This window comes from Phoca vitulina, unplaced genomic scaffold, assembly GCF_004348235.1.
Source record: "Phoca vitulina isolate PV1807 unplaced genomic scaffold, GSC_HSeal_1.0 scaffold56, whole genome shotgun sequence".
NCBI classification, from domain to species: domain Eukaryota; kingdom Metazoa; phylum Chordata; class Mammalia; order Carnivora; family Phocidae; genus Phoca; species Phoca vitulina.
The window spans coordinates 9,613,348-9,633,072 of NW_022589759.1; the positions used below are offsets into that span (position 1 = coordinate 9,613,348).

The following is a 19,725-nucleotide window of genomic DNA, read 5'->3' on the forward strand; positions in this document are numbered from 1 at the left end:
GCTCTCTTAACAGCGTATTATAGGTACCCCATAAGCGTGATTATAATTCTTGTCATTACATGATGTCTTCAATAGTTATTTTATTTAGTGGTTATACTTTCTTGCTTGAGGGAACTTGAATGTTTTTTCTTAAAGGCTTGTCTCATCTTGACTCCTATTTTCTCTACACAGTCTTTAGTTTCTCATTTGAAAATTCTTCTATCACATTTTTTTTTTCCCTTTTTGAGTCACCCACTTCTTGCATTTTAATAGTGGGGCTGCTTTTCCAACAACTATTTATGTGGAGTCACCAATATGCCAGGCAAGGTTATGCTATGCTGAATACTTTATTTATATATTTTATGTAAACATAATTTGCTTTGTAGGCACAATGTAACAAAAGCTCTAAAGCCACAAATACGTTAGACAATGTTTCAGTTCACTCCAATCAAGTTTAAATGATAGAGAAGCCTTCACAGTTCCTTTAAGGCAAACTGAGACTTTCCTTATACTTTTTTCAGAAAACCAGTCACGTGACAGGAAGAAGGTGCTTAAAACGAGAGTGCATTAAACGGCTAATTTTGGCATTTTCTTTTCTTCTGTTCTTCATGGCATAACCGAACCTTGATAGTCAAACTCTAGTTTTCTCTTCTCACCCTGTATTCTGAAGTGACAAAAGGGTTTTCTTTAACCAACTGCCATTATATATGATGACTGTATTAATTTTGCTAGTTGAAAAACAGATTTGGGGAAGCATGATTTTTTTAACGCCTCTCCTCTGGACAAGAACAAAGGCCATTTGGATTCTGCACATAGAGCTCCCACTCCCCTCGCAGAGGACAGCCCTGATTTGGCCAATGGCTCTTTGTTACCCCAGCCCTAGAAAATGCCATTTCTGTCTAGCTCACCAGGAATGTCACTTGGGTAGTGGTTCTTCTTAAAACCTCATTGTCAGCTTGATTATGGGAGAAATATGACCAAGAATACAGCATTTAGTGAAAGTGTTGGGCGGGGGGCTGTGACAAACCTCCACATTATCTTTCTAAATGGCCCAGAAATGAAATATTGGTGAGTCCTGGGGTATGAAGAGAAGATGATGTGAGTGTCTTCTTCTGAGATACTCTCATCTCTTTGCTCATCAGATGGAAGCACCCTTTCTTGTCCCCATATTTAACATGTACATTCACAATGAGGAGAAACTCCCTTCAGATAAATATTTGGCATAAATAAGTCACCATCACAAGCTTAGTGCAGGAAAAAAGAACATGATTAATGAGGTGATCGTTCTTATAAAAGGACTTTGGAAATAAAAAGGTAATTGCTGGAATGCATTCCTTCCCATCGTTTGGGGAAAGAGTTGGGTCTATCCTAAGGCTCACTGGTGGAGAGATGGGGCAATCAGGGAGCCCTCCAAGGTGTTCCAGAAGGCAAAGTGACTTGGGGTGCTAATCATGTGGGCTCCTTGTGTCTCCAGCTCTGTTCGTGAGTGAAGGAATCACCATTTGAGCCAAAAGGAGTGGGAGGAGGGAATAAGGAGCCCCCTTGTGGAGACACTGAGCCTCTCTCTCGTCCTTCAGGGGAACTGTTCGCCTCAAGACATATCAAGTATGGTGGGCGGGGTATGGGGTTTCTTAAGAGTTTAGGAGCTGGAAAATTAGACAGTGGTGTATAATCAAGTAGTTTGGTCCCTGATTTCCAAAAAGCAGGGGCTTGCAAAGAGTCTGCACCATAATTTTGTATTTTAGAGGAGAGGAACTGCACATTTGGCATCAGATACTGAACATCAACCATTTGTATCGCTAGAGTTTGTTACATGTCAGAACATGCTTTGGCAAGGAAAGAGATACTCATTGATTTTTTTTCCCTAATATGGTCTACCAGGGAGGTCTTCCTTAGGGGATCCTTGGTAAAGGTAGCTGCTCACTACCTGGAAAAGAAAAGAGCAAAATCGGTAATGCCCATGGCAAGCGTGCAAACATAGGCAAATCTCAGTAATGACTTCTGAAATAGTCCCACATGTGGTGAGTTTTCTTAAAATTAAATGAAAATATATATGGCGGGCGGCCGGGGTGGAGGGATTTTGCTCATGAGACCTGGTTTCAGAGGAGAAATCTCTGTGGCTGATCCTCAAACTCATGCTGTTGACCCATCTTCTATCCTGAAAAATCCTGTATTGATGGTTAAGAACCACTGAAGGGATCAAGCATCAGAGGCTGAGAGGAGAGTGGTTCAACCTTTTGACCAATAAACAACTAAATGGATGTAAGGAAGGTGCCTCTTAAATGGGGAGAGGGAAAGTACTATTTGGAGAGATCCTAAATGTATGGGCTCATAAAAGCACCTCCTGGCCTACCCTCCTTCTGCCAGCCACACTGGCAAGTGCTCTTGTCAGAATCATGGGTGGCTGGCAGCAAAAAGTGTCATTGGCCCGAAGAATTCTAGGATCTGGACAGTGCTTTTATGATAACATCTTTCAACCCAAACTTGTCTTTGCCCTTGTCTGGTCTCATAGGCTTTGGGCTCTGGGCTTGTATTAATTTGCAAGGCTGTTCTAGAACTGTCAAGAAGGACCCAAAGATGGATGGTTTTGAAGTAGGAGAGGGGGGAGAATGTGATACACAGATGAGGGAGGTCCATAATACTGCATGGAATGGGCTTGGCACTTAATTTCAAAAACAACAGTGATCAACAGCTTTTAGCTCAGCTGACTGCAGACAAACACAACACACAGTGGACTACAGCATTTGTTCACTGGGGTACAGAAGAGCTTTCTCAACGGGCTCCTCTTGTTCCAAACCATCCTTCACATTCTCCTGCCTGGGTCCTGGGTTACTGGATAAAGGGCATCCGCTCCTTGTTCTCGCTGTCTCCCTCGTGGTCCTCCTCCTCTTCCCCCGCCTCGCTGGTCTCTGTGCTATCATTGGCCATCTGCAGTTCAACAGAGGACGTTTTAGAGGGTCTGCAGTCTGTCTCTTACCTTCTTCAAGCATCTGAGGAAGCCCCTTGGGAAGGACTTCTTTGAGGGCTAAGAGTTAGGGTTGCTTTCTTCCCAGGAAGGCATTGTGGTGCTGGCCGTCTTATGTTGGGTGTCCTAAGAAGCAGACTCTGAGATAAGGATTTGAGTGCAAATATTTGGAATTTGGGAGATGATGCCAGGAAGCACAGGTAGGGAGGGAGGACATGAGGCAGAAAAGGCAAGGAAGTCAGTACAGTGTGTGTTAATAAGTAGGCTCCTACTGTGGGCAACTGGGGCTCAGTCATGCCGGGGACCACTGGGAGCCAGTGAGGGACACACCTCACAGTTGTCCCACATGAGGAGGTAAGAAGACAAGGAATGGCTACTCTGGCATCTCTGGCAGTTATGTACATACTGGCCAAAAATGCCCCTGTGGCTGGGGGCTCTCAGACATAGGGGTCAGGTGCCGGGGGACATGGGGGCACTCAGAACATCCACTGCACAGACTGGCCAGGGTTCAGATCTCGGTGCTGTCACTTCCTAAGAGCCAGAACAATAATGCTAACACACGTGTGTTTGTCTCCTTTGTTGTCTACATCCCCCCATTGGAATGTCATTTCTGTGAAGACGTGGACTTTGGCTCTAACCAAAGCCTCATAAGAGCCCTCCTGAGATTCAGGAACAAGGGCCATAGCATACGCCAAGCCAGGCCCTGAGCTGTTACACTCAGAATTGGGCTTTTCAGCTCCTGCTCTGATAAGAATCCCCTGTGGTCAAACAGGCCTTCCTAAAGCCTGAGGGCCCAGTGGGACCTCATGTGTTATGGAGACAGGTGGGAAGATGATGCCAGCCATCCTGCTTAAAAGCAACAAACTGTCCTTTCCCTTTTAGCCTGCATCCCAGTTTTGTGACTAATCGCTCATTTGCACCATCATTTGATTACGTGGGTCTGCTGCGCGAGCCAGAACTGCTTGTATTTCCCCCTACCCGACCTGTGCCCGCACCTGATAGACCCTCTTGTGTTGAACTGAACGGACCCTCTGCTTTTGACTCACCAGTGGAGTCGGGGTCTTCTCTACATCCAGAATTAATTTGCCGATGTTCCCCCGGTCGTGGATCCGCTGCATGGCCTCCTTCACCTGAGAGGAGAAAAAGGGAAGTGCTGGTTGGGTGAGGAGTCGCCCAGGTGGAAAAGCCAAACCATTCGCCGCCCACCTGGGGGCGCTGTGGTTCAAGGTTAGCCGCTAAGCCAGCGATGGTTTGGGACACTGGGTGCAAATAAATTCTGGTTGTGTCACTCACGCACTCCGAGCTTGTGCAAGCCACTTGGCCTTCTGGGTCTAAGAAATGAAAGTGATAGTTCCTGAAATAAGAAGACGAAATTTTCTTAAAAAACAAAAGTCGGGGATGGGGTGGGGTGGGGAGGAGAGTACTGTGAAGTTCTAAGAGACACAGGGCGCATCAGCCAGAGTAAATTTTGACCAGTAAAATTATTTTTTTTCAGAGTCAGTTGTGCCCTGCTTACCAAAATGGTACATAACTCTGATTCATAGTTTAATTAAAATGACCCGTTGCCTAGGCTAAACTATATTCAGGAAAATTCCCTTCGGTGACTCCTGGTTTTTGGGTGGAAATTTTGTTTCCACCTACGTAGAGATTTCTCCAGAACTAGTATTCTCCCCAGAGAAGAAGACCTAGTTTTCCTTTAAATGATGGGGGCTTGTCAAATCAAGCCCCTCTAAAAAAAAGCAAGCGTGTGCCCTCGTCTGATTTATGCTTGAGCATTTCATTCTGTGGCTGTGCGGAGAATGAACTGTAGGGGGCGCTGTGAGGAGAAAATGAGATAAGGAAAGTGTAACACTACCAGACACTGGGCATGAATAGGTCCTCCACATCTCTTAGTGAAATCTAAATGGAAATACAACATCTCTTAATTTTAAAAAATGTTATAAGAGATCTAGCCTAAATATTTTTTCTAAAGTCTCAGATTTTAAAATATTTTTGTTCACTCATTCGGTCCACAAAATATTCATTAAATGTGCTTACAGGCTAGGCGCCATGGTTTTTTTGTTTTGTTGTTGTTGTTTTGTTTTGTTTAATTTAAGTAAGGTAGGATGTCTGTCTTGGAGGAACTCAATCTGGGGCTGATGGAGTACTGTTTGCTTAAAAAACCAAAGCTGTCTTCTCATTTGGATAAAAACTTGACAGAGACATTAAAATGTGCATACTCTAATTGCTTTTCTGGGACTTATCCTAAAGACATAATTCAAATTGTGGGGGGAAAAACTTACCATACCAAAGATACTCAATCACAGCATTGCTTTTAATGGCAAAACACTGAAGCAAGTTATGTATCACAGAATAAGGGAATGGTTAAGTAAACCATGGGTCTTACATTTATGTATGGAATAGAAATATTATGTTGCGATTAAGCTGCTAATTATAAAGAATGTACAGCAGGATTAAAAGCCTTTATAATATTGCTAACCGAGAAAACTGAGATGCATATTTTTATTTACATCCCCATAAAAACATGGACATCCTAAAATAAGTAGAAACGGATTTGGATATATGATAAAACATTAGGTAGGGGAAATTAGTGCCTTTTAACTCCAAACATTGCCATTTGGTTATCAAATTCAAATCAGTATTTAATATAAGTTAAATGCATGTTTAAATGTAGTCTTTGGGAAACCTAGCATTGGTTAGCATCAGCCTCTTTTATAGACTGATAGTGTCATATGATTGCTAAATTTCCTGACCCTACTACATATGCCAGTATATTTCTTTTATTTCTGTGGTGAACATTGCTTTTCAAAATGCTGTTATGTCTGGTTATAACAACTCTTTACTGAGAATGTTTAAATATCATGGCAGACAGCTTCCAAAATGGCTCCCAACCGTCCTTTCCTCCAGACACTTACACCCATGTATAATCCCCTTCCCTTGAATGTGGGCTGGACCTCCTAACTTGCTTCTGACCAGCAGAATATAGCAAAAGTGATGGGATGTCACCTCCAAGATTAGGTTATAAAAGACGGATTTCTGTCTGGTAGTCTCTCTCTGACTCTTCTTGCTTTCTTCCTCTGATGACACAAACTGCCATGTTGTGCGCTGCCCTGTGGAGAGGCCCCCATGGCAAGGAACTGAGGGAGACCTCCCACCAACAGCCAATAAGGAAGCAACACCCTCAGTCCAAAAGCCCATGAGGAACTAGATTCTTCCAGCAATCAATGGGAGAGCTCAGAAGCAGATCCTTCCCCAGTTAAGTCTAGTAATGAGACTGTATCCCTAGCTGACACCTTGACTGAAGCCTTGGGAGATCCTAAGCCAAAGGACCCAGCTAAACCATGCCCAGATTCCTCACCCACATAAAGTGTGATCATAAGTGTTGTTTCAAGCCTCTAAGTTTTGGGGGTAATTTGTTATGCAGCAATACATAAGCAACCTTCTTATCTTTCCTACATAATTCTTATCTTGCAAGATCTATATTATACCCATTTTACAGGTAAGTACCTTGATGCTCAAAGATATAAGCAATTTGTCCAAAGATTATGTGGCTATCAGTGACAGAATCGTGGCTCAAACTCATGTTTGTCAGACTTCAAAACTGATGCTTTTTCCCAATTCCACCCAGACTGTGTTTAATTTAATTCTCAAAGGCAGAGGAAGGTGGTAGGTAATGTCTCACATAATGACTTCCCAGAATTCAGTTGTTTATTACCCTGGCAAGTCATTAAGCACCTGGTAACTCCTTGGAGATTCAGAACAATTTTTGTGCTGCTTCTCCAATAAGACAGAGCCTAGGGAAACTGAAAAGCTGTTTTCCTACCAGTTAAAGCGTATTGTGATACTAGAAAAAAGCCCCCTGAATGGCTGGCTCTAATCTGCATATTTTTGGGAACTTTCTTTTCTTTTCTTTTCTTTCTTTTCTTTCTTTCTTTCTTTCTTTCTTTCTTTCTTTCTTTCTTTCTTTCTCTTTCTTTCTTTCTTTCTTTCTCTTTCTTTCTTTCTTTCTTTCTTTATCTTATTTATTTGAGAGAGAGAGAGCGCGTGTACAGAAGTGGGGGGGCAGAGGGAGAGAGAGAAACTCAAACAGACTCTGAGCGTGGAGCCCAACATGGGGCTCAATCCCAGGACGCTGAGATCATGACCTGAGCCGAAACCAAGAGCAGACGCTTAACCGACTGGGCCACCCAGGGACCCCTGCGAAATGAACTGACCCCTTGAAGTTCCTTATGTGGGGGACAGTGAAAGGGTTAGGAGTCTTTCCAAGAGGTGACTGAAGTAGTCTGATCCCCAGCCATGCTGTCTGAGTTTACATCTTCTTATGCTGCTCCTGGAGATGTGAAAGAGTCCTTTTGATGACAGCTTAGAAGGAAAGAATTACCATTTTTTTTTTAGCAATTCTTTACATGTACAGTATGGAGGCATTGCTTAATGTATGAGGCACATACAGTGCTTTTTATCTGCACACCGCGGGTTCACAGAAGAGAAACCTAACGGTGAAAATCGGACTCTGTCCCCGGTCACCATCTGAAAGGTGGGTAGAACCACTTGGGAGCTGAGAGAGCGGTTTCCCCTTTTCAGGACTCTGGACAAAAGCCAGGACAGGGCTCTGCCTCTGTACTCCAAAACTGCCCTCAAATAACCCCATCATAAGGTAGAGTCTGCAGAAAGAGACCTTGCTCCCAAATTACCAGTTTATAAACTGAGGTACCTCGGTAGGTGAGAGTGCCCAAAGTTGGTGGTGAGAACCTCCAAAAAGCTACTTGTTCTCTCTTGGGGCTAGCATTTTTCTAAGATACACTTGCGCTTAAAACCTTTTCCCATCACAGGCACCTGGGTGGCTCAGTCATTAAGCATCTGCCTTAGGCTCAGGTCATGATCCTGGGGTCCTGTGATCGAGCCCCGCATCGGGCTCCCTGCTCAGCGGGAAGCCTGCTTCTCCCTCTCCCACTCCCCCTGCTTGTGTTCCCTCTCTTGCTGTGTCTCTCTTTGTCAAATAAATAAATAAAATCTTTAAAAAACAAACAAACAAAACCTTTTCCCATCGCACTCGAGAAAAGCCTAGCATACCTGCACTGCCTCGTGCAGGAGCCGCGAGTCACATGGGGCACTGAGCCCTTGAACCGGGGCCAGCACAGACTTCAGTGTGCTGTGAGTGTAAACCACCTGGCCGACTGCAAAGGCTTAATAAGACAATATATACCGTCTCATTCAGAATTGTTGACATCCATCGCACGTTGTGAGGATAACATGTTAAATATTCTAGGTTAAGTAAAACATATTACTAAAGTGAATTTTGCCCACGTTTTACTTTTCTGATTATGGCTACGACAAAACTGAAACTTTGAGCATGGCTCACGTTAGACTTCTGCTGGACGGCACTGGACTTGTTCTTCAGGAGCTGACGTCGGTCACTCTTTCTGGCTTCACTACTTTCTTTACACTTCCTCTGCTCCGGCCACTGGAGACTTATCTGAAGCTCACTGGGCTTCTCAGCTTTATGCCTCTGTATAGATCAGGTTCCTTCCCGGAGTGTGAAGTGCGCTGGTCCTGGAGCTAACTCACATTTGTCCTGCGGCTGGTTTAGATGCGAACCCTTCTAGGAAGCTGCTCTGCACCTCCCACCCCTGCCCCTCGCACTTGGGGTCAAGTCTCCTTTGGGCTCCCTTGGCACCTTGGGCCTTGGGCCAGCTAGTAATGTCACACTTACCCCCAGCTTAGAACTTAGCTGCTCTTCTCTACAGTACAACTCTCTGGACTGGCACCGTGCAGTAGAAATAGGAAGTGAGCTACAGATGTCCTGAAATTTCTCTAGTTACTCCCATTAACAAATGTAGAAAGAAACTGGTGAAATTAATTTTCATAATATATTTTCTTTAACCAGATCTATCCAAAATATTATCACTTTAATATATAATCAACACAATAAAGTCTTAATGAGATATTTTATATTCCTTTTTTTTTTTCCCCTTTTGTACTACGTGTTTGGAATCCAGGGTATACTTGGTACTTACATGTTTCAATTCAGATGAGCCACTCTTCAAGTGCCCAGTGGCTGCACGTGGCTCACGTCTACCATATTGGAGAGGGCAGCTCCAGATGGTGGGACAGTGGCACCAACCTCAGGGACCCCAGTGCATAGGAGTATGTAGCATATGATAGCCTCCAGGATGAATGAATGAATGAATGAATAAGCAAGTGGGTATGTGGAGAAAGTGAGATGCCATGTGGCTGAGCCACACAAGAGGTTTCTGTTTCATCTGGCCCACATCCTAGAGCTCCTGGCCCAGGCAGCTGCCTCTTGGTGGCCTGCTCAGTGCTGTCTGGGTGGCCTAGTGGAGTCTGTTTGTCATCAGGCCATGGCCCCTCACATCCAGTCTGACATACCACCGCCAGCTATGCGGCTGGCCAGATCTGGTGTTGGCAGCTGGATTTTCCAGGGCATACTCAGGCTATCCCAGCCAGAGCTGGTGTCCCATCCAGACAGTGGGAGGAAGTTTGAGTCACATCATTAAAACATCTCAAGATGCCAAGATCCTGAGGACAGAGGCTACCTGAGCTTTTTCTGATACTTCCTGTCCCTGGGAGGCCATCTTGGTACCATCCCAAGTGGATGGTGGCAGGAGGCAGTGAGATCATCACTGAGTCCTAGGCTCTGCTTTGACTCATCAGGGTCATTCCAGCAAGTTGCTTCATCTCTGCTCCTCACCTTCTTAATATGTTAAATGATAACAGCTATTCTATCCATTCATTCATGCAGTCAGTCACTCATTCAAACAGTGCCACAGCCCTGTTCAGGAGCTCTCTCTGTCCTGAAGCCCTCACAGTTTTGTTTATTAAATAGGCTAATCATAATAAAAAGAATCTCACGATTAAAAAATGTGTTCTGGATTTGTTTATTTAGCCCCCATGGATCGCAACCCATCAGAGTTGATCCCGTACCCTTGGTTCACGCTCCAACAAAGTCCACTGGCATTCGAGATGGCATTCACGCATGATCTACAGGAAAAATGAACTGGTTCATACCATGTTTGCAAAGGACCAGTAGTTACAGTCATTCTTACTTCTGTCTGCAGTGGGACTAGAAGAGGAGAGGTGGGGTTTCTGGAAGCCTGGGAAGACAGTGGTGAGTAAACACCTATAAGATCCCCTGCCATCATGAAGTTTATGGTCTTGTGGGAGACATAGACAATCAAAGAATGACTGGAAAAAATATAAGATTGCCCCTTGATAATTCTAAGATGGTGTTACAAGAATGTGGATAGGGGATTTGATCTGGTTGGGAAGATCAGGGAGGGCTTCCCTGAAGAAGTGATAACTGAGCTGGGATTTAAAGGATGAATAGAAAGTAACTAAGACAAAAAAGGAGAGGGACCATTCCAAGCAGAAGGGGCCAAATGTGAAAGGAAAGACTGAGAAGAGACCGGGGGGATGAGGACAAAGAGCAAATGTGAATGTGGGGCAAGATGCTGGCAAGCTTGGTTGGGGCCTTTGGTGCTGTATTCCAAAAAGTTTCCAAGGATACAGTGGCCACACTGACCATACAAATCTAGACTGTCTTTCCACCTCCAGTTGCCTTCTAACCGAGTAGTCCGTTTTGTCACACTTGAGTAATGAGAGTTAACAATGCTCAGTCTTTGTTGGGATCTCATTTAATGTTTCATGGTCTTTAATTTCCTTTTGAATGGTGTGAAAGGCACAAAGTCATTAGGGTACAAATGACACCACTTAATAATCAAAGCATTTGGCTTATGCCATGAATAATAATAAGCCTAGCCACCTAAAATAGGAAAAAAAAATTAAGATGGGTTATTCCATGGATCACTGTGCCTATTAGGTGATAAATTAAAAGGTTTGAAAAGGAAGAGATGAGTAATACTATAATTAAGGAGCACATCTACCAATGTCATCTATGGAAGATTACTCACATTAACAACAGCCATCTTTGGGAAGGCTTAAAATACAAAGTGGGTGTTGAAAAGTAACACATTCATTGCAAGTAGACTTGGAATCTGGAATTTCTGTGTTTTGTCAAGTAGCTCCAGGAGTCTAAAGTGAGTGAGCCCCCAGATCTTGACCTAGATGGAAGAGTGACCAAAGAAGTAAAATGTCAGGGACTGTGGATTGACCCACTTGGGAAGACAGAAAAAAGATTCAGTCAGCTGCTCTTTTGGACCAGTTGCACATGCGGTCTTTGCAACAATGCAGGGTGTGGACTAGGATGGAGAAAAGGAGGTGACAAGGGTGCAGAACTGAAGGAGGCACTCACTCTCAGGGTCATGCAGGTGCTGGGTTAGCACATGAGAGGAAGCCCCTGTTACCTTTTAACCCTTGTCACCTGTCTGGCCCCACCCTAGTTCTGGTCCTCAGGGATGGCTGTTATTTTCTTTAAAAGGGGAAACATTAAGTAGCTTTCAGAAGCATCTGCTTGGCCACTGGATAATGGAGATGCTCCGAGAGGATTTTTCAAGGGGCTGTTAATAGGAACACTGGCTGAAAAGAGATAAAGAACATTCTGAGTGTGAGGAAGAAGGAAGGCAAGGAAGAAAACAAAACTAGAATCTGGATGGAGTAACTGGTCCTTTTTCCTTCATGGGTACTTGGATGACACTGACTCTTTTGACCAAAAATATATCGTGGTCATGAGGGGTTCAAATGAATTAAGCATTGAGCCAAAAGCAAGGTTATTCTCAGAAATCTGTAATCCATAATCAAGCCAAACTATATATTCTTACCCTGTTGTATTTTGAACTAAAGCAAAAGATGAAAAACAAGCCAGTGAATTCTCTCCACTGTTTGTTTTATCTTATTTAATCATGTTTCCCACTGTTGGATTTGGATGGTTGGATAGAATTGAAGTGGACACAAGGTGGATGCTTATTCCAACGTGAGAGTGAGGTTTCTGGGGAGGAGGAGGAAAAGGTTCAGGAGAGAATTCCTGCTCCCTGCAGAAAAATATCTGTTGTACAATCCATAAGAGGGACATTTGAACTGTGATGGGGCACAAAAGAGGACGCCGTTGGGGATGGGACAAGGATGAAAACCAAGGAAGTAACTCTTAGTTTGAGACTTGAAGTTCGAGTAGAAGGTTGTCACTCAGCCAATAGAAGGACATATAACTAATCCAAGGACATATTGCTCAACTCAGAGAATGAGTCATTGATGGCCATAAGAACATGGAGGGTGATGATGAGTTACGCTTTGAAAATCCTCATGAATTGCTTAAGCTCCTCAAGTCCGCTGGACATGGGTAAAAAATAACCTGAGCCCCCTCCCCGTCAGGAAATTCCACATGATGGTGGCAGAACTTGCAAAATATAATTCCAACTCTTTGGTCCTTTGCTTTGACTCTTTTAGCAAAATCCTCTAACTAGGGAGAGTCACTATATTTCTGCTCAGAGAACTCTGGTTCCTTACTAAGAATGTAACTACCTTGCTTGCAGATGATCTGGTTTTATTTAGTCACAGATTGATAACTACGCCATTCCATGATAACTGCGGGCTTTCAGCTGGAGCTGCCAGACTTGACAGTTTATGGAGAAGGGTTAGAACTCTAAGGAGGCCAGAGACCCTTCAAAATCGTGAAAGTTCTCAGAGGGGTAGCCACGTTTTCAAAAGAATGACAGCCAGACCTGCTGACCTTTAGGAATTACAGGTTAGAAGGCAGAGGTGACTTTCTTTAGGCTTGGAGAGAAAGGGCTTGCTTGCGGGTGTTTGGGGCCATTTTTAGTACCTAAGGGAATTGAGAAGTATTGATTACGTCATTCAGACATAGCGGTAGTTGAGACAAGGGCTAGAGTGCCGAGGGTGCCAAATTCGAGGTGGCCACCAGAGCCGATACGCCTGGGACAAGTTGTCCGGCAATGGTAGATGGCCCAGAGTAAGGAACAGAAATAAGAGAGGGGTTGTGTTTGTATTCGAGGTGTCTGCAAACAAAGTGCTCACGTAGAAAGCTGGTTCTCCACTACTTTGACTGAGGGGGGTTTTGAGCATCCCCTCACTTAAAGAGAAAGGATGGGGGCGGGGCTAGAGGCTCTGGACCTAGCACCGTAGTGATATGAGAGTCACACCTGTCCATACATTGTGTTAGGAGGACCAAGAGTCACAAGTAAAGAGCTGGATCTAAAAACCAGGTAAATGTAAAGGACAAGGCAGAAGCGGTACCTCCATGGGGTGGTGGGGTGGTGGGCGGCATTGTTCATTATCATCACAGCAGCTGACATAGGACGAACACTTGGCAGGTGCTATCACCGAGCAAAGCACCCTATAGGCATGATCTCATTTCGTTGCATCAAGCCTGTGAGGTTTAAGTGGGAGTTGGTCAGACTGTCAATCAGGGGAACATAAAAATATTCTCCCTTTTCTTCTGGAGTCCCTGTTGCTCACGGAGGACAGCTGAGATGAAACTGAGGTTTAGTGTGGGGCAAGTGGCTTTGCCCAAGGTAAAACCGGGGAACGTGGAGGCGCCGGGCTTCCACGTGAGCCCTGTGTGAGTCCAGCGCTTAACGCCAGGTTGCCAGGCGTGCAAGCCTGGGATGAAGTGTGAGACAGGAAGGAAGGTTCTGGGGCCTGGGGCCCTGCATGTAGGGACCAGTAATGCGTTACTTCCTCTGTACTTGGGTATGCACCTTACTGGTTCCTTGGTTATGACACTTAACTCCCTTCCCTCTTGAAGAGTTTCTCAACCGAGGAACTATTTACATTCTGCGCTGGAGAATTCTTGGTTGTGAGCGGGCTGTCCTGTACATTGCAGGGTATTCAGCTGCATCTCTAGCCTATACTCACTCAATGCCAGTAGCACTCCCCAGTTTGATAAGTAAAAATGTTTCTAGATATTGCCAAATGTCCCCTGGAGGGCCAAATCGCCTCCAGTTGAGACCTTCAGCATTATGGGAGCATATGCCTCATTACCCCCTCTCCATCCCTCCCACTGGTGTGTGGGCTCACGGGCAGGCAGCTCCACACCTCAGTACTCACATGACACCCTGGACAGGGACTTGCCCACAGGAGACTGGGTTCTTCTCTATTCCTAGGACTAGGACTAGGAAGAGTGTGTGGTACACAGCAGGTGCTCAGTACCAGAACACAAGGTGGCCTCTGACCTCAAAATGCTCATTGGTTGTATTAGGTTCTCTCAAAGGGTGGACTGAAAGCTGCCTCCATCAGAATCACAAAGCGTGGCTTTTAAAGTGCTGTATTGGCCTTACCCTATACCTATTTGCTGAGACTGTGGAGATACTCCCCTCCAGGTGATGCAGGGGCTCTCAAGTTTCAGACCCTTGAGATTAACTGGTTCTTCATTTAGCAAATACTGACTGCCTACTCTAAATCAGGCACTGTGCTTGGCTGACTCATGGCAAGGAACAGGAAAGACACGCCCCCTGCCTGGCTAAGGTCCCTCTCAAGAGAGTGAGCCTGCGTTCCCCTTTCTCATATCTGGGTAGAGCCTAGTTTAACCCTTGGCTTACATGTCATTGCCTGTTAGAAAGTGGCAGAAGGCCACAGCTACAGCCCTCCCATCCCAGGGCAGCGGGGAAGGAATCAGATGGCAGCTTCGGTTCTGCACCCTTGTGTAGACATTAAACAGCTTGACTTCTGCTCAGTGCATCAAGACACCTTCAGGACATTGTTTTACGATGAATGAAACCCATTTACTGGCTCTGTGTGGCCCCTCAAAGGACCCAGCCACTGAGTTTCATGTGCTCATGGTTGGAAGGGATGATATCTGTGGTGGCGGAGTCCTAGGATATGTGTGCATCCGTTAGAATCAGTGGGTTATTGAGCAACCCACAACCTACGGTTGAGCCAGATCTTACTGTGACATGAGCAGGAAAATCAGAAGCAGAGTTGCATGCTGGAGATGGCAGTGGGAAGGCTTATTTCTTTTTGAGGAAGGAAAGTAGGATCTAGTGTGACCCAATGGCTAGCAGAGATGTATATCCTTGGATTAAGATATGCAAATCAGTGCTCTGCACGGTGAAAACAAATGTCCAGAAATAAAATTGTATTTAGCTGTAACTACAACCAAGTAAATAATTGTTTGCATATAGACAGAAATCTGGTAATAATACCTTGAAAAAATCACACCCAGTCTACAGCTAAACTATTCATTCTTTTCATTAAAAAAGAAATTATGAACACATGGTAATGTTTGGGTAATAAAACAACAGCAATTTCTCAGACAGCTCTGGAGGTTACAAGTCCAAAATCAAGGATTGATTATTAGCTGCCATAATTTATAAGGAAACAAGTCCCTTCACCCATTATTTAATTACCAATGATAACCAATTCATATAGGAAAGGCAGGATAAATAATTTATTTTTTTCCTTATGTTTACTGGTAGCAACAACTTTTCAAAAGAAGCAAAATGAAGGAAGCGGAATAAAACTTTATGAGTAAAACATTCACTACTTTAATAGTTAATATTCCTTATTTGATATTTAAAGTCAGAAAATTGGAGAAAAACGTTCATTGAGAGTAGGACAGTTATGAGAATTACAGGATATCTCTGTATCTTACTGACATGATAAGGAGAGTAAGTAACTGCATATTCAGTGTGACCACATCTATGTAAAATACATACTAATTTAGATAATAATAGGTTGTATCAACCCAAAGCTTTGGCTACATCTGAGTGGTAGGGATATGGCTAGTTTTCATTTTCTTCATTATCTGTGTTTTAAATTTTTACTTATTTATTTAAACCACCTTACTGAAGTATAATTGACATGTAAAAAGCTGTATATAATCAATGATTACAACTTGACGAGTTTGGGGGTAAGTGTACACCTGTGAAACCATCACCACCATTAAAGTCATAAACACACCCATACCCATCACTTCCCGAAGCTTCCTCCTGTTCTCTTCATTATAATAATTATGTTTTAGTTATGTTTTATGATAAGAGCACTTAACATAAGATCTACCCTCTTGGGAAATGTTAAGTGCACAGTATATGGAGTGTCGTTAGCTGTCGGCCCTGTGCTTTCATGCTGGATCTCCAGAGCTCACTCAGCTCGTGTAACTGAAACTTGGTACCCTTTGACTACTGCCCCCCAGTCCTCCCTCCCCTGGCCCCTGGCAACCACTCTTCTGTTCTCTGCTTCTGTAAGTGTGACTAGTTTAGATTCCACATGGAAGTGAGATTTTATTTTTTTCTGTGTTTATAAAAAGGTCCACAATGAGCATGTGCTCATTGTAGAGTAAGTTTTAAAAGTGATGGTGAGTATACCCTCTAGGTCCATCTGTGTTGTTGCAAACGGAAAGATTTCTTTTTCTTTATGGCTGAGTAATATTATATATATATATATATATATATATATATATATACACACACACACACACACAGGCGCGCGCGCTCACACACACACACACACAACACATCCTCTTCGTTCATTCATCTGTGGATGGACATGGGTTTGCTTCCATATCTTGGCTATTGTAAATAATGCTGCAATAAACATAGGGGTGCATCTATCTTTTTGAATTAGTGTTTTTGTTTTCTTTGAGTAAATACCCTGTAGTGGAATTACTGGATCATATGGTAGTTCTATTTTTAATTTTTTTGAGGAACCCACAGGGTATAATGCTAAGTTAAATCAGTCAGAGAAAGACAAATACCGTATGATTTCACTCATATGTGGAATTTAAGAAACAAAACAAAGAAAAGGACAAACAGACTCTTAAATGCAGAGGAGAACCTTGTGGTTTGCCAGAGGGGAGGTGGGTGGTGGGGTGGGGAAAACAGGTGATGGGGATTAAGAGTACACTTTATCTTGATGAGCACTGAGAAGTGTATAGAATTGTGGAATCATTACATTGTGCACCTGAAACTAATATAACACTGTATGTTAATTATACTTGAATAAAAAAGTAAAAGAATACCACTTAAAAAAAATAAAAGTGATGGCCGGTAAAGCAGCAACTCCACTTTGATCATCCCAGGAGTGAGTGGAGGCTACAGAACAGGGGCAGAGGGAAGCTTCTTCGGGGTATTTCATGGAGATGTGTAAGTGACTCCAAAGTAAAAGAACCAGCAGCACACAAGAGGACCATGTGTTAACACAATCAGTGTCTCTTTGAGGATGCCGCATCACAGGATGCCCCATCAGCATCAGAGGATGTCCCACCCGTGCTGCCCAAGAGGCGACTCATTATCTCCCGCCTGACTCTCTCCAGGCCACCAGAATCTAAACTCAGCCCTCACCTGCAGAAGGCACCTCCCCTGCTGCAGCCACTTTGCGGGAGGTCTTTGCTCTCATCTCCTTGTGTGTGTTGTCTCCCCCTCTCAAGCCCCCATCCCGGAGGATGATTTTCCCAGCCTCCTCTTTGGTCCCAGGCTCCAGTTTTTCCACGCTCCGGTCTGCCCTCATTCTGCTGCCAGAGCCGTGATTACTGATGGACACTGTCATTTGTCTTTCATGCCCCAGATGCTGGGACTGCGCTGTAAATTGGTATGTGATGATAGTGATACTTGATGTCTAATACTGACCACTCAGCACATGCCCTAGGCACATGCTAAGCATCAGGTTTTTTTCATGGAATATTCCATTTGCTCCTCATTATAACCCCATGATGGATGTACCGTAATTATTCTCATTTTACATATACAGAAAATGAGGATCGGGGAGGTTAATTAACCTGCCTAAGGTCACAGACAAAGTAGCTAGCAGAGCTAGCATTTTTAACCTAGACTGTTTATGAAATACGGACAGATGAAACTCTTATGTCTGGGATTGCCTTAAGACACTCCTGACAAATAGCAGGGTAGCGTGGGGTGGGGTGGGGGCAACAGAGAAAACAAAATCGACCAAACGTTAATCATTGTGGAAGCTGGGTTGATGGGTATGTGGTTGGGGGAGGGCAGTCGGTATTCTATTGCTACCTTTGAATATGTTTGGAATTTGCCCAAAAGCTTATAAAACATGAACTTTGAGCTCTGCTCCCCAAACAACAACCATAACAACAGTTGCAGCACCCAAGTGCTCAACCATTACACCATCATTAGGAACCCAGTATATATTTGATGATGATGTTACAACCAAGGGTTTTGGGTTCCTTAGAAACTTGGCGCTAGAGAAGTTCAAGGTGTTATTTTCGTCTCCCCAGATAGAAGAATGTACCCTTTCAACCAAATAGCCCAGCTTTGAGAAGGTAATAACTTCCAGTATCGGCCAGGCTGCATTCGGGGAGATGAATGCACGCAGCCCCTGCCCTAGACAAGCCCCGGGCTGCCGAGGCGGGGAGGCCACTGGAACGCTCAATTCCAGTAGAGCGTGGGAAGAGCTATATTGGAGGGATGAATGAAGAGGCGTTCGAGCCAGGAGAGGAAATGACTCAATTTAGAGGAAAATGGCATTTGTGTTGGGTTTTTGAGGATAGGGAGGCGTCTTCCGGGAAAAGGAAATGCATGTACTTGAGGCAAGAACAGAGTCGTGGAAGAGAATTTATGGTTCATTCAGGGAATGGAGTGTCGGTAAGGGGGACACTGTGTGCTGAGTTTTGATGGTTGGGCTCGTTTGTGGGGACAGCGAGTGGGAGAGACCTTCACCTGGACACAAACAGAGGTGCACCCTGGCAGGTGGGGCACTGGACGAGGAGAGACGGGAGACCAGTGAGATCTGGGAATTGGGGTATGCTGGTGACATGAAACTGACAAGATGCAGTGGGATATGCTGTTACATCCCACTTCGCCTTTAAGACCGTTTCAGGCTGTTTCTGGAAGCCATATAATTCCCCAGAGGATAGAAAGATCCTCTAAAATGACCTATGTTTTGAAAGATTCTCCATCAAGCAGAGATGAGATCTGAGGTAATTCGATTTATCTTCATCCATTTTAATTAGCTTTGCAAACAGATGACCTTGCTAGCCCTGGAACCTTCCTTATGTCAGAGTCTGTGTGATGCTAAAGTCTAATTCCTGATTATCTGTGCCCATTTGCCGAGGCTTGGAGGGGCACCGGGGGGCTAGCATCTTCTTTCCTGCATATTTCTTGCTTGTCTGTCAGCTGAGTTTTTTTCTCTAAGCATGAAGGAATAGTGTTAGCCTCGAGATGGGGTTGCCATGGCAATGAGACAGCAAACAGACTCAGTGGGGGCTGGGGGGTAGGAAGATGAAGAGGTGTGGTCCAGCAACTTCCCATTCCTGCTCAGGGGCCCCCTACCTCAGCCAACTTGTTGGTGAGTAGGGGATGGAGTGGCTGAGTCACTCTTGCTCCAAAGTGGGGTTCACTGACTAGGTGGTCAAACTGGACTGATCTCTGAGGGATGGCTTTTGGACAACAGTCAGATCCTCTGGGCTCTTTGGGGGAATGGTGGATGTGGGAATGTCCCCCTAAACAGACAAAGGGTTTGGTAGAAGTTGGCATAACAGACAAAGGGTTTGGTAGAAGGTGGGGAGGCAGATGGCAATTCATCCACACTAATAAGAAACTGAGGTCAAGTAGTGTAGGAAATGTTTGTAGAGTCTTTAAAAAGTCTTTAAAACACCTTGCAAAGCCTTTAAATTTCTCCGACTTAGTAATTCCACTTTTGGGAATAGAGCCCAAGGAAATAATCCTACAAATGGAATAATAATAGGAAAAAATTATATTCAAACTGTTTGTTGCAGCTAAAACAAAAAAAATTAAAACCTAGATGTCCAGGAATGGGGAAACAGGTGAGTAAACTCTGACATATTAATTTGTTGGCGTATTATGTGGCCATGATAATTTAACATGCTTAATAAGAGTCTCTGAGAGGGGGGGAAAAAGCAGTCTGCCAGGTTTTTTAAGCAGTGTGAT

At 44.2% G+C, this 19,725-nt stretch overlaps 1 protein-coding gene across 1 annotated transcript in view; it reads right to left on the reverse strand.

Annotated features, from left to right (window-relative positions):
* Positions 1–310: 310 nt before the first annotated feature.
* VAT1L (vesicle amine transport 1 like) overlaps positions 311–19,725 on the reverse strand; it is a 140,372-nt gene continuing 120,957 nt past the window's right edge. The window contains exons 8-9 of the mRNA XM_032389747.1: positions 3,991–4,074; positions 311–2,907 (exon numbers count right to left, since the gene is read on the reverse strand). Coding sequence (XP_032245638.1) covers positions 2,809–2,907; positions 3,991–4,074 — 183 coding nt within the window. The 3' untranslated portion in view covers positions 311–2,808. The remainder of the gene's footprint in view (positions 2,908–3,990; positions 4,075–19,725) is intronic.